Source organism: Elephantulus edwardii, unplaced genomic scaffold (genome assembly GCF_000299155.1).
Source record: "Elephantulus edwardii isolate Elephantulus edwardi_28Jun2011 unplaced genomic scaffold, EleEdw1.0 scaffold00091, whole genome shotgun sequence".
Classification (NCBI taxonomy): Eukaryota; Metazoa; Chordata; class Mammalia; order Macroscelidea; family Macroscelididae; genus Elephantulus; species Elephantulus edwardii.
The window spans coordinates 9,866,319-9,880,133 of NW_006399841.1; the positions used below are offsets into that span (position 1 = coordinate 9,866,319).

The window sequence follows — 13,815 nt, forward strand, 5'->3', positions numbered from 1 at the left end:
AGAAATACAAATATAAAAGTTTTCCAATTCTAAATTTTAACACTATTTGCATACTATTTGATAGGTTGAAATTATGAAAATTCTCAAAATATAGAGTTATTACAATAAGCAGTTTTGGCATAATATATATTGTTGTCCTAAACATTTTTTACTTTTTACTTTGGGAAATGTGAAGATACAAATATTTTTATAACTAACTTTGAAAATATGTATGCATAGTGCCTTAAAATTCAGACATCAATGCATCTATTTCTTCAAATTTGTTAGTTATATTTGCAATGCACTCTCCAGCTTTTAATTTCACTCCATCAATGACAAGATAGTCCTCTTCACAGTTGTTCTCGACTGGACTGCTTGCAGGAGCTTCCAGGCTAGAGAACTGTAAAAATAACCACACAAATCATCAGAACGACATCAGATGCTCTTCAAAGCCAGGTTTAACTGTATGAACAAAACAGAGTCAGAAGCTCCTCAACACAGAGCAGTTACACCCTGTTTTCATCTCTTGGTGGTGAAAAAAAGCAGTGGTTCAAGGACAGCAGAGATTGCAAGGGCGGCGCAGAATCAAGCATTGCTTTGAGGTCCCTGTGAGTTTGTATGACTTACAGCTAAACAACAACATGTATACGTGTGGGGGTGCCTGAGTGTGTATGTGTGTGTGTGATGCCACCTCTCAGTCGTCCAGTCAGAACTGACTCCTAGATGACATTCCAGCAGGTTTTCAGAGGCTGTAAATCCCAGGAAGAGACAGTCCACCTCCTCCCTGGGAGCCGCTCGTGGATTTCAGCTGCCAGAAAGGTGCCACGATCAGGTCAGCAGCAAAACTTCCTATGAGCTACCCACCAGAGCGCCTTTTAACAACATCATGCACAGAACATGTGCTTGTATAAGAATAACTTGTTCAGATTCTATCTCTATACTCCAACATTCTAAGTTTTCTTTTTAATTGTATGATTGGAGAAAACATAGATAATTTATGTTTTCTTTGGCGCAGGATAGAGCAGGGTTTAGGGCTGTTGTGCATAGGGTTGCTATGAGTCGCAAACGACTCAACGGCATATAACAACAACAACAACAGGTTAGTGCATGTTTAAATTATTAATATAAGGACTACAACTTAAGATTGTTTAGTCATATTTATTATGGTCACTATCTCATATATATGTATACTAATTAATAGTGGGGTTTGTATTAATATAATGAGAAGGACAATGGTAAAAAAGAATACATATAGAGGATTAACAGTTATTAAAAACAAGAATAACCCCCCATACAACTAAGAAAAGATACATGGGTGGTTTATATGAATACCTGATATATCAAAGATGTATCTTTTCGCATATTTAGTGGTGTCTGATTTATAAGTGGATTACCCAATTTGTAAATTTTTCAGGTTGGTTTATAGAAATTGGAAATGACTTTGCTCCCATTGGCTTCAAAGTGAGGGCATGTCAGGCAGTGCTAATATTACTAAGGAAGAATGTAATTAGGAAGGCAACACTACTGAGGGAAGTAATCTCATCAAGCATTTCAGTGAAAATAGAAAAGAGGTGTGAGTATCCATTTGTGCATGATTTCTCCATGTTACTGCCTCATCCACTGCTACCCATCTTGAGAGCAATCGTACTGAAACCTCAGAGGTGAAATGAATGATGAAAACATCGAATTTACAACTTCGAAAATTGTTCAAACAATAACTGCTCAGAAAATAAGCATGCTCAGGGCTTTAAAATTACCAGGTGGCTTTTCCTGGCTTATAGAAAAACACTTTTTTCCTGAAAAATAAAATACAAGTGGCATTCCTATGCTTGGAAGCCATGTTCTCTTGACTAATGCAAAACAAACCAACAACAACAACAAAAAAAAACAAAAAAACAAACAAACAAAAAAACCAAACAAACAAAACCAAACCAAGAAAGAAAGAAAAAAAAGATAAAAGACGTTGCTGGCATGATCATGTCTTTACTTTCAAATTGGAAATTGCTCTATAACCACTATCATCTGTTTCATTGCTATTTTCTCCGTTTGAAAGTTAAAAAGGCCCTCCAACTCCTCACCGTGGCAGGAATGAAAGGGTAAGCTCATTGTGGAGGGTGGGTGATGAACGGGCCAACAGGAGGCCCTCACCTCCTTACCTGCCTGCCAGCAAGGAAAATGGTTAACTCCCAATTCTCACATGTTTTTTGAAAGCATAACATAATGCAAGAATCTTAAAGTAAAACAAAGCTCTTGCTATTAAAACTATGTATTTTACCTTACAATGTAAAAATCAGGAGTCATTTTCTGTTCTATCAAGTTCATTTTCTGTTCTAACAAGTTACTAATTCCAACAGCAAAACAGAATTCAACTGTGTGGCTCACAAACTCCAGGGCATCACTACAAAAACCTCACTGGCTGTAATTTTGAAAAGACAAACTGGAAAAAAGACTTCACAAAACCATATGGTGTTAAAAAAAAACACATATTTGCTAGAAAGTATAATTTCTGCATAAATGATGTATATATAAGATTTGTTATCAGTCTGTAGATCTTATTCTGCAAAAGGTAATATTCATGTATAGAAAACAAATATTTAAAAGAACTCTAATTGTGAAAATAGTATTTAAAATTCAGTCAATTCAGCTAAAAGTTAATGTTGCTATATTATAGAAGATATTACATATATATCTTGGATTCTATATTCTTCATTTCTAATTCAATAAAGGATGTAGTTAAGAGTCGACTTTATTTTTGTTGAAGTTCTGAATGAAACTATGCAATGAGGCAACGGCAATGTGTGGAAAACACTTTGTTCACATGCATAATCCATCTTTTCCGCTTCTGAGAACAGAGTGACTTGAAGATGGGGAGTTGCCAGAGTGAGAAATGTGGAAAAGGAGAGTCTTAGAACTGAAACGCTGTGGACTTGTTACCAGTTCTCATCTTTAGTCCTAACTCTCGTGGCCTAGTGAGTAGGGAGCTGATTTCCTAATACAAAGGCAGCACCACTCTGGGGGTCTGAATTTATCAGGGGCTTTGTGAGAGACAGATAGGCAATCTGCTCTTGTGCAATCTACTGCCTCCCAAAACTGTCAGCTGTGAGTCAATTCTAACTAGACAGTGGACAGTAATGAGTTTTCCGATTCAGAAGGTCAAGGACTGTAGTCTTCAATATGGATTGAACCTCAACATCAAGAAGACAAAGATTCTCACCACTGTGCCAATTGGCAGCACCGTGATAGATGGAGAAGAGAATGAGGCTGTTAACAATTACAGCTTGCTTAGCTCCAAAATCAACACTCTTGGCACCAGCAGTTAGGAAATTAGAAGATGAATTACACTGGGATAATCTGCTGTCAGGAACCTCTCTAGAGTACTGAGAAGCAACAATATCAGTCTAGAGACTAAGGTATGCCTGATCTATGCCACGGTCTTCACAATTACTTGCTATGCATTAGAGAGCTGGACATAATGAAGGATGACAGAAGAAGGATTGATGGCTTTGAGTTGTGGTGCTGGAGAAGAGTTTGAACATACCATTGACCACCAAGGAAATAAACAGATCTGTCTCAGAGAGAGTGAAACTAATTTCTCCTTGGAGGCCAGGACTTTGAAGCTCCATCTCACATACTTTGGGCACGTGGCCAGGAGGGACCAGTCTTTGGAGACGGACATCATGCTCAGAAGGGTGGAGGGACAGCACAGTAGAGGAAAGCCCTGGATGGGATGAATTGATACATCAACTGGGGCAATGGGGGTAGGTATGCCAGAATCAGACTTGGCAGGCTTCAGAGCTGCTGTACATAGGGTCGCTATGGGTTATAGGCAACTCAATGGCAAATAACAACAAGTCATCAGGTAAGGCATTTTTCCTTGTTTTATCTCAAAGCAAGCCCAAATTAGCTGACTTCTCCACAATAGACAGGCCCTCAGTGGCAGGCACAGGATGGGACTCGGGGATCATGACCCAGATCCAGAGCTTTTAGGCACAGGGCTCCCTTGCCTTCAAGCACAGTGTGTCTCTACAAGAAAGAGTGGAAGGATGAGTGAGAGAGCAAGTGAATGACTGCAGGCAAGGAAAAGAGGCGGGTAAAGGAAGGGGGACAGAAGTTAAGCACATGCACCGAGTGCTCTGCCCTTTTCCAGATCACGTCGGGAGACACTGTACTGCTGCCCAGGGAGCGGCAGAGTCCATAGTGAGCTGGACTGCTGGCTAAGCCCACACCTCTCTGGCTCATCAGTTCCACAGGAGAAAGAGGGACAATCTCTTGTGATTTATAGCCTCAGAAATCCGAGCGAGGGCTGGCTGGCTATGGGCTGTGACTGGAGGACAACGAGTCAGTCAGTAGCTAAGTAAACCCGTATCTGTGTTTGGTCTCTGACCGGTTTCTGGCCCACATGCTTTATTGTTCTGCGTTGAGAAAGATGCCGTATTCTCTCCCCATTAGGATGTACAGGCTCTGACACGTAAACGAAGCCTTCCGTGAGCCAGCACTGACCCCAGATGGGTTTTGATTTTGGGTTCTCTGGGCCGTGCTTCCCAAACCTTCATGTTATCTGGTTGTGATGGTCCAAGTGGGGCATTTTAACCAACTTCAAATGTTTGCTGCCATCTATCTCTCTCATTCTTCCTCGCTGTCATCAAGTCAGAAGTGACTCATAAGCAAGCTCTATGGTGGGGTTCCAAGTCTGTAAGTAGTATGGCAGAAAATTTCTCATCATTCCTTCACTGAGCTGCTGTTGGGGTGCTGGAGAGGCATGGCCTTTGGGTCATGAATGTTACTGTCAAGGGACTCCCTTTGTCTTCACACAGACCACTGAGTAAAGCAAGCACTCCAGGGCTTTCAGAGCATGGACCACGTCCTAGGCGATGGGCAATGATATATGTAGCTGTTCAGTTCTGATTCCAGGGGGCTTGGGGGCTTGGTGTACACAGTGGAACTGTTCCATAGAGTTGTCAAGGATTTGGCCTTTGGAAGCACATTGCCAGCAATGCTAACCTGCCAGTATTTCTCTTACTTAACGGTGCGTGCCAGCCATAGACTTCTCTGTTGCTGTCAGGTACTGTCAGGTTGATGATGACTCATGGTGACTCTCTCAACAACAGAACTGGACCTTGCCCTATTCTTCGCCACTCTCGCCATCCCTGCTATTCTCGAGCCCACTGTTCCTCTAGGTGGTGGCACACGCTCCACAGGGCACATTGTCCAGCTGGCTGACTGTGGCAGGAAGGGACCTCCTTGTATTGGCACCTATTTCTTCAATGAGACCCTCCCCTGTTCCCATCCCAGCCAAGAGATCTGAATTAAAAGAGCTCTTCTAAAATGGACTAGAACAGTGTCTCTTTGTGTCTTGTTGACTAAACCAAGGTATTCATTTGTGTGGATCATTAAAAACTAGGACTACCATGGAGAAGAATGAGAATTTCAGAACTTAGTTGTGTTCATCAAAAATCTATTCCTAAAAAAAAAACAAAAAAAAATAACAAAAAAAAAAATCTATTCCTAGACCAAGAAGCTGTTGTCCAAACAGAACAAAGGAACACTGTAAGGTTTAAAATTGGGAACAGTATGTGTCAAGGCTGATCCTTTCTCTATACCTATTCAAACTGTACACTGAACAAATAATCAAGAAGTTGGACTTGACTTTGTGAAGAAGAACATGGCATCAGGATTGGAGGAAGACTCTTCAAGAATCTGTGTTGTGCAGATGACACAACCTTGCTTGCTGAAATGAGAAGGACTTGAAATGCTTGCTGCAAATTGGAGTCTACAGCTTTCAACATGGATTACATTTATTAAGAAGACAAAAGCTCTCTCCACTGGGCCCCTAGTATCACAGCAGAGAAAAGATTGAAATTGTCAATGATTTTTCTTACTTGGATCCACAGTCAACATCGTGGACACCAGAAGCCAAGACAACAAAAGATGTATTGCATTAGGAAAGTGGCTGTCAAGGACCTGTCCAAAATACTAAGATGGAATGATACAGTTTACAGACTAAGGGGCACCTGATTCAAGCCGCAGTCTTTTCATCATTTTTACTATGCATCGGACAATAGCGCTAGACAGGGAGTGACTTAGGATAACAGAAGAAGAACAGATGCCTTTGAGCTCTGGGGTTGGAGAAGAGTACTGAGTACTCCCATGGCAAAAGAAAAAACAGATACATCTTGGAGAGAGTGATCTTTAGACACAAGAATGGTGAAGTTTCATCACATACTTTGGGCATGTTATTAGTAGGGGCTATTTCTTGGAGACAGACATCATGCTTGGAAAGATGGAGTGTCAGTGAAAGGAACATCCTCAATGAGACGGACTGGCATGATGACTGCAGCAAAGGGTTCAAGTAGGTCTGAGATGACGAGGATGGCACAGCATAGGACAGGGTTCAGATCTGTTGTTCAGAGGGTCACCATGAGTTGTACTTGACTCGAGGCACCTAACAACAGCAACAGAAATCTGTTCATAGACATTCCCACCACCACCACCAATGTATAGATATTTTGAGGCACGTGGCCAGGAGAGACTGGTCCTTGGAGAAGGATATGATACTTAGAAGAGTGGAGGAAGAATGCAGGAGAGGAAGACCCCAGATGAGATGGATTGATATAGTAACTGGGGCAAAGGGGGCTGGTGTGTCGAAATTAGTGAAACTGGCTCAGGACAGCGCAGGCTTCAGAGCTGCCGTACATAGGGTCACTACGGGTCACAGGCGACTCAATGGCACATAACAACAACAAAACATGGCTACTATGTTTACTATTTACATGTTATCAAGGGCTTGAATTTCAAAAGTGCAAAATGTCCATGTAATTGAAAAGTATAACCAGGAACAATTCTGCCATCTAAAGCGTTTTAAACTGCAACTGGAGCTCAGGTAAGAAGTGTCAACGATACCTTTCCTCCTGGATTTGTTTCCTCCCCAAGTTCTTCTCTGGATTCAGCAGGGGTCGCTGTGGGCTCAAGGGCTTGCTGTAGCATTTGCTCCAGCTCCTGGAGCAGCATTTCTGTCTCAGAGACAACTAAAAGACAGTACGGACTTAGTAAGAAAGCTCTCATTTGAGTTAATTCAGCCTAAATCCTCATTTTAGCCACTTGAAGAGAATAATTCTATCAAGAAACACAAGGTCAAAAATAGGATGTATTTCATATCACTTTTCAAATATCTTCTCTGGTACCAAGCTATTATAGATTTCCTTGGAAAAAAATATAGACATGCTTGCTATGTGTGGATCATAAAACATCTCTGAAACATCAAAAATTAAATACACTGTTTTAAACATTAGGGGCCAAGGGCACTATTATGCATTGGATTGAGTCTTCCAAAAAGGTATGTCAAAATCTTAACCCCTGGTACCTGTTTGGAAATAGGGTCTTTAAAGAAGTCATCAGTTAAGATAATGCGAAGTTACTGTTGAAGGGCAAGTCCCAGTCCAATCTGAGCGATGTCCTTACAAGAGAAGAACAGAAGCAGAGAGATCATATAGTCTGGGACAGCTTAGTTACACTGCAACTGTAAAGCAAGGAAGACCTTGGCTGATGGAGGTAGAGAAACAAGAAGGGACCCTGTCTGAGAGCCTTCAGCGACAAAAGGGCCCTGCCAGACCCCTAAAGTCACTCTACTCACCTCCAGAGCCGCGACACAATAAGCTTGTGTTTTTACAGATTACTCAATTTGTGGTACTTTGTTACCGCATCCCTAAGAATCTAGCACACCGGGCTGTTATTTATAGATCTGGAGTTGGCAAACCATGTCTGCCATCAGCACAAAGAAATTAGTGCAGGCTTTATGGGCCACAAGGTCATTGCCATAACTTCTCAATTCTGCTGTTATAGTGTAAACCACAGAAATGTCATGATCAAATGATCATGGATGTGTATGTGTGTGTGTGTGTGTATAACTTTATTTTAAAAAAGATGGGGCTAAGGGCCTATGGGCTATATAGTTTGCCAATTCTTATTATTAAAAAAGAAGAAGGAGAAGAATCGTGTTACTATCAGTAGGAACTGGTCCACAGCTGACCCTCCAGCAGGCTTTTGGAGCCTGTAATAAATTGTACAGAGAAAATTACATACCTTTTGACTAAGGAGTCACTAGGGGATTTGATCCACTGAAGAGGCACTATCTTTGGTGAGCAGCACAGCTTCCCACTGACTATGCCACCAGGGCTCCCAATTAGAGCATCGCAATCATCGGACAAAGGGGAAACCACGTAGCTGAGTACAACGTTCAACACTGTCATGTTCATCCTTAGTCCCACTGAGAACATAACTTAAAATCTGATATTAAAAAAACACCAGGCTTAAAAAAGTACCCCAAATTTTAACACCCCCCCAAAAAAACACCTCAACAAACCCACCAAACCAACCAACAAAAAAAGCCCACCAGGCTTACAGAAGCTTTCTGTATTACAGTGATCTAAATGCATAAATACACAAAACATCTAGTAATTCATTGCACTGGCTGAGATCAAACACTATCTCTCACCAAAAAAAACACAGGTTTTCATTTTATATATACAACTACTGATTGGGGAATCTGAACTGTCCATCTTTCTGTCAGCACCGGATACATAACACACTCTGTCATCGTCAGTCCTCCTATATTGTCGATTGACAGAGTAATCCTCAAGAAACAGCAGTTACTATAAATGACAAACTCTACTCACTGTCATCAGGTTGGTTAGGACTCTGCAACTCTCCACCAGGTTACCAAGACTTCACATCTCAACAAGAGGAGACTGGCCATTGTCCTCCCACAGAGACACTGAAGGAGTCTCACTGCTGGAGTCATGCGGCCTGTGGGTTAACAGCACAATATGCAACAGACTACACCACCAAGCTTCCCCAAGTTATGGTTTACGTTATCTTCCAAAGATAGAAAATGACTGCATGGCCAATCATCTGTCTATACTGTCCTGTAGGCTCAATGACTTGTTTTAATTTATTGCCAAGAGTAAAATGGTAGCATTATAGCTGATCCATCACGCAGAGAAAATAAAAATAAAAGAAGAAAACGTATCTGTAATAATGAAGTCCATCTCCAGTCTTTAGAAACAAACGTTTGTAAAACAAGTAAATGTTCTTTTCTCATTTCTAATAAGAAATAACTCACTCATTTAAGAACTGCAACTCGTAACTGATGATGGAATCTGACTTTCTTATAGCTGATGATGGGATATGACTTTCTTAGCAACATGTCCCAGGTATTACAGATGAAGCTTTTCCATCTTTGCCTCCAAGGAGCACTCTGGCTGCACATTTTCTAAGACACATGTATTAATTTAATATAAAGATAGTCCATGAAATATTCACTGCTTTTCTCAAACAGCACAACTCAAAGGCTTCAATTCTTCTGTCACCCTTATTTATTGTCCAGCAAGTGATTGAAAAGACCATTACATGAAGAAGAACATGGCTAATTTTACTCTTGAAATGGACATCATTGCTCGTCAGTATTTTAGAGAGGTCACTTACAGTGCAACTGATAAACATATCACTCTTCATTTAATGATGATTAGTTAATAGACTACTTGTTGGTCCCAAGCAATATGTCAACATTTTATTTAATGGAAGTTTTCTTTATAGATTGTCTACCTTAAAAAAGGAATTCAAAGAAATGAGATGTCTTACAACGGAAGAAAAGAGAAAATGAAACAAACAAAAACAACTCAACTAATGTATAAAGATAAGAAGGGCAACAGACTTGAAAAATGCTTAAACCCCCATCAATGCTGCACCCACAAAAAAGTTTAAAATTGGCTTTGAAAATTCTGATGCTCAAACAACAAGGGAAATAATTACACACTGGGATTACTTTGAAGAAATGTTGCAAGTAAAGCACAGGTCCCAGGGAAAGGAAATAATACAGATAAAACCACATTTTAACTAAATGTTGTTTACATTAATAAAATTGGCAATCTCCTGGCAAATCTAATAGAGAAAAAGATGAGAAGACACAAACAAAAAATGAAATGGATGACATCACAGCAGAATCAACCAAAATGACTGGCTAATAACAGAATACTATGAAGAATTATTTTCAAAAATAATTTAAAATGTAGAGTAAATTGAGGGAGCTCTGGTGGCCTAGTGGCAAGAAGCTGTTCTGCAATCCCGAAGGCATGTGATTTGAGGTCACCAGCTACTCAGGGGGTCAGCTATGGGTCAGTTCCGACTCTTCCATACAGAATAACAATACAAGAATAGATGGATAAATATTTGGAAATGCATTGACTATCTAAACTATAGACAGAGGTAGAAATTTTGAACAAATTACTAAAGAAGGAGGTGAACAAGTCATTGTGTTCTCCACTAAGAAAAGTCCTGGTTCAGACAACTCCATTGCTACATCCTACCAATATTCAAAGAGCTGACATCAGTTCTACTCAAACTATTTCAGAATCTAGATGGAGAAGAAACAACTCTGAACTTACTCTGTGAAACATATTTTTAAAAAATAATTCATCATGATTAAATGAGATTCACACCAGGTATGCAAGGATGGTTCAATATTTTAAAAATCAGTGTAGTTGATCACATCAACATTCTCTCAATCAAGGAGATTGAAAGCATTTCCTTAGTGAATAAGAGCTAAACAAAGTTGCCTTTTGTTACTAATCTTGTTCACTAGTGTATTAGAAGTCCTAGTCAGAACAATAAGGCCAGAAAAATTAAAAAACAAACAAACAAGCAAACAAAAAATAATCCAAAGTGGCAAAGAGGAAATAATCTAGTTGTAGATGAATACTATATACAGAAAATATTTCACAGTCAGCAAAGAACTACTGCATCTAATTGCCCAATTTAGCAAAATGTCAAGGTACAAGATCAATATATAAAAATCAGATTTCTGTAGAGTAACAAAAGAAAACTCTGAAATGAAAATAAGTAAAACAATGACATTTATAATAGTCACAAATATCAAGAAATATTTAGGAATATATCTAACCAGAGACTAAAAAAGATCTTTACAAAGAAAACGTAGAATGTTACTATAGGAAACTCAGGAGGCCTATATAAGTGAAAAAATTTATCATGTTTACGGCTCAGATGAATTAGCATTATGAAAATGACAATATTATAAAGGCAATCTATATAAATAAAATGCAATCCCTATCACTATACAATATCTCAATATTACATATTTTCCAAAGATATAGAAGAAGTAATCACCAACTTCATATGGAAGGGGCGGGGGGAGAACCTGAACCCTGAACAAGCAAAGAAAGGCAGAAGAAAAATAATAAAGTAGGAGGCCTCACACTTTCAGATCTCAAAAGCCCCTACACAACCACAGTAATCAACGCAGTGTGGTACTGGTAAAATGACAGGTATATTGACCAATGGAATAAAACTGAGAGCCCAGGAATAAACCTATCTACCTATGGGTAACTGAATTTTAACAGAGATGGAGTCCATGAAGTGAGGAAAAGAGTCTCTTTAACAAATTACTCCTCTTAGTAGGTGACATCAAGTTAAGCACAACTCATAGCAATCCTTTGAACAACACAGGTGAACCCTGTCCTATCCTGTGCCAACCTCACAAACTCAGAAAAATAAGGAACGCTTCACGAATTTGTGTGTCATCCTTGTGTAGAGCCATGCTAATCTTCCCTGTATCATTCTAGTTTTAATATACATTTTGCCAAAGCAAGCACCTTAAAAAGGAAGAAATACAAATATTTTATTCAGTAATCCCGCCATTGGATATATATACCCCAAAGCAATAGAAGCTGCAGCTTAAACTGATAAACTCACATTCATGGTTATTGCAGCATTATTTGTAAAGACAGTGCTCTGATGGCCTACTATGCAGGGAATTACACTGATAGCCCAAAAGTGGTAGTTCAAAAGCACAAGCGACTCTGAGAGAGAAAGAGCCTCTGAAATCCCAGTCCCACTAGGTGTTAGCTATGAGTTGGTTCTGATTCAATAATAATGAGTAGTGAGTTAGTGAGTTCTAATATCTATGACCTACAATAGCATATCTATGTATATATACCCTAAGAAAGACCCTAGTTTCTTAAGGACCTCAATTTACCTACTAAGTAAAATGAAAGAGATAATAAAGCTAGCTATCATAATCATTACTTTTATCATTTCATTATCAGAGATAAGGTTTTTTTGCCTCAGCACTGAAAAAAACTTAGTTACAGGGACAATAGTGCTATAACAGATTATATCCATGGCAGCAATTTTTTTAAAAAATGCAGACTTTTCCCACAGTTATTTCTTAGATCAAGCCATTATACAGTCATGAGCAGAAAGTTTAATAATTTAATGATATCTCAAATTTTTCTATTAAATTCCAGAAAGAGGGCTTTCTATAGATAATGAAACTGATATTTAGGGAGATTAAGTAACTGTACTTAATTAGTTCTCAAGTTCCCAACCAAGGCAGAGAAAAGGAGACCCTATTGATGGTACAAAGAGCCTTTAAAGGAACATGAATCTGGGCTAGGAGGCTAATAGGAAACATTATAGCACCTTGGAGTATAATTGAAAAGGGTCAAGGAAGTGAGGCAGAGATTCAGGCAGGTGGTTTGTCTTAACGTAATCCCTCAATCCATAGCTGTTCCTACTTCAGGCTAAGAATGACGGCTATCAGAAATACTGATGAAGGGACCCAAAGAAATACAGGTAAAGGCACACAAGAGGATTGCTTCCTTTCCACCTCAGATAACCTGGTAGTTCAAATCACAGACCTCTCTTTCAGCTAGCATCCCAGCGCTCAACCACGGAGTCACCAACTCTATAGAAATACGTGAGTAGGTAATAAAATCCTTGAATAGGGTTAAAATTAATGGTTGCAAATATTTTTTAAGGAAAAGAGGTGTTTGTGCAAAGTACACAGTAGATTAGATATTCCTGGTTTTGAAATGGGAAGGTGAGTAAAACATAGGATAAGGCTAATTATTTTAACTTTTGTATTAAAAGAATTTAACTCGTAGTTAACTTGTGCGACTTTCAGAGTCAACAGGAATGCGAGCTTCCTGAAGGAGGGAGTTTCCCTTTTCTGGCGTAACCACCCACGGCAGCTGCATTCATTTATTTACAGCGGCGTTTTCAATAAACAGCTGCCTTTGCTGGACAGTGGCTTTGCGGTGTCATAGCGTGTCTGTGGTGGGGAGAACGCTGGCCTTTGGAGCCCTCTGCTGTAGGGCCTGGGAATCAGCTCAAGGGTAAACCAACATGGTAGCCACGCAAAGGTGCCTTAATTAGAAGAGCAGCAGCAGAACTGGTTCAAAAAGAAACAACAAAATAGTGTAGTGGTTTAGAAGAGGAAATAATGGGAATGTTTAGTGAAACTAATAAGTTTGGCAACTAAAATAGAGACTGAAAGATATTACTCTAGATTTTGTCCAGAATTTTCAAAAAAGAGTCACGGCAGGTCTCAAAAGCGAGCCTCAGACAGAACCAGGCACAGAGCTCCAGGCCTCCACCACAGGATCCTGTGTCTGGCCTTATTTGGACTACTTTTACTGAAACTATAAATTACAGGTTTCTTTAGTCAACTGAATTGCAGTGCCACAGGATCTGGGGGTGGCTGCAAGGAGAAGGAGATATGGCATGGGTTTAATGCATTTTGAAACTGCTTTGCAAAGCTGCCAATGTGCCTTCTTGTAAATAAGAAATTGCTTGCTTTTCAAGACTATTGAAAATGTAGGATGAGTAAATGGCTTTTGAGAACAACACCGCCTCTGTGCATTCAACATTCACCCTACTGAGTTCTAATACCAAAGGCAATTAATAAAGCAGCAGCTCCCAGGCTCCTGCTTTTCTTTCTTCTTTCACTTTGGCAATGAGCTTGGACTGGAGAGGTCTAGATGA

At 39.6% G+C, this 13,815-nt stretch overlaps 1 protein-coding gene across 1 annotated transcript in view; it reads right to left on the reverse strand.

Moving 5' to 3' along the window:
• Window positions 1-223: 223 nt before the first annotated feature.
• Window positions 224-13,815, reverse strand: part of ZCWPW2 (zinc finger, CW type with PWWP domain 2) — a 77,221-nt gene continuing 63,629 nt past the window's right edge. The window contains exons 7-8 of the mRNA XM_006890638.1: window positions 6,880-7,004; window positions 224-379 (exon numbers count right to left, since the gene is read on the reverse strand). Coding sequence (XP_006890700.1) covers window positions 224-379; window positions 6,880-7,004 — 281 coding nt within the window. The remainder of the gene's footprint in view (window positions 380-6,879; window positions 7,005-13,815) is intronic.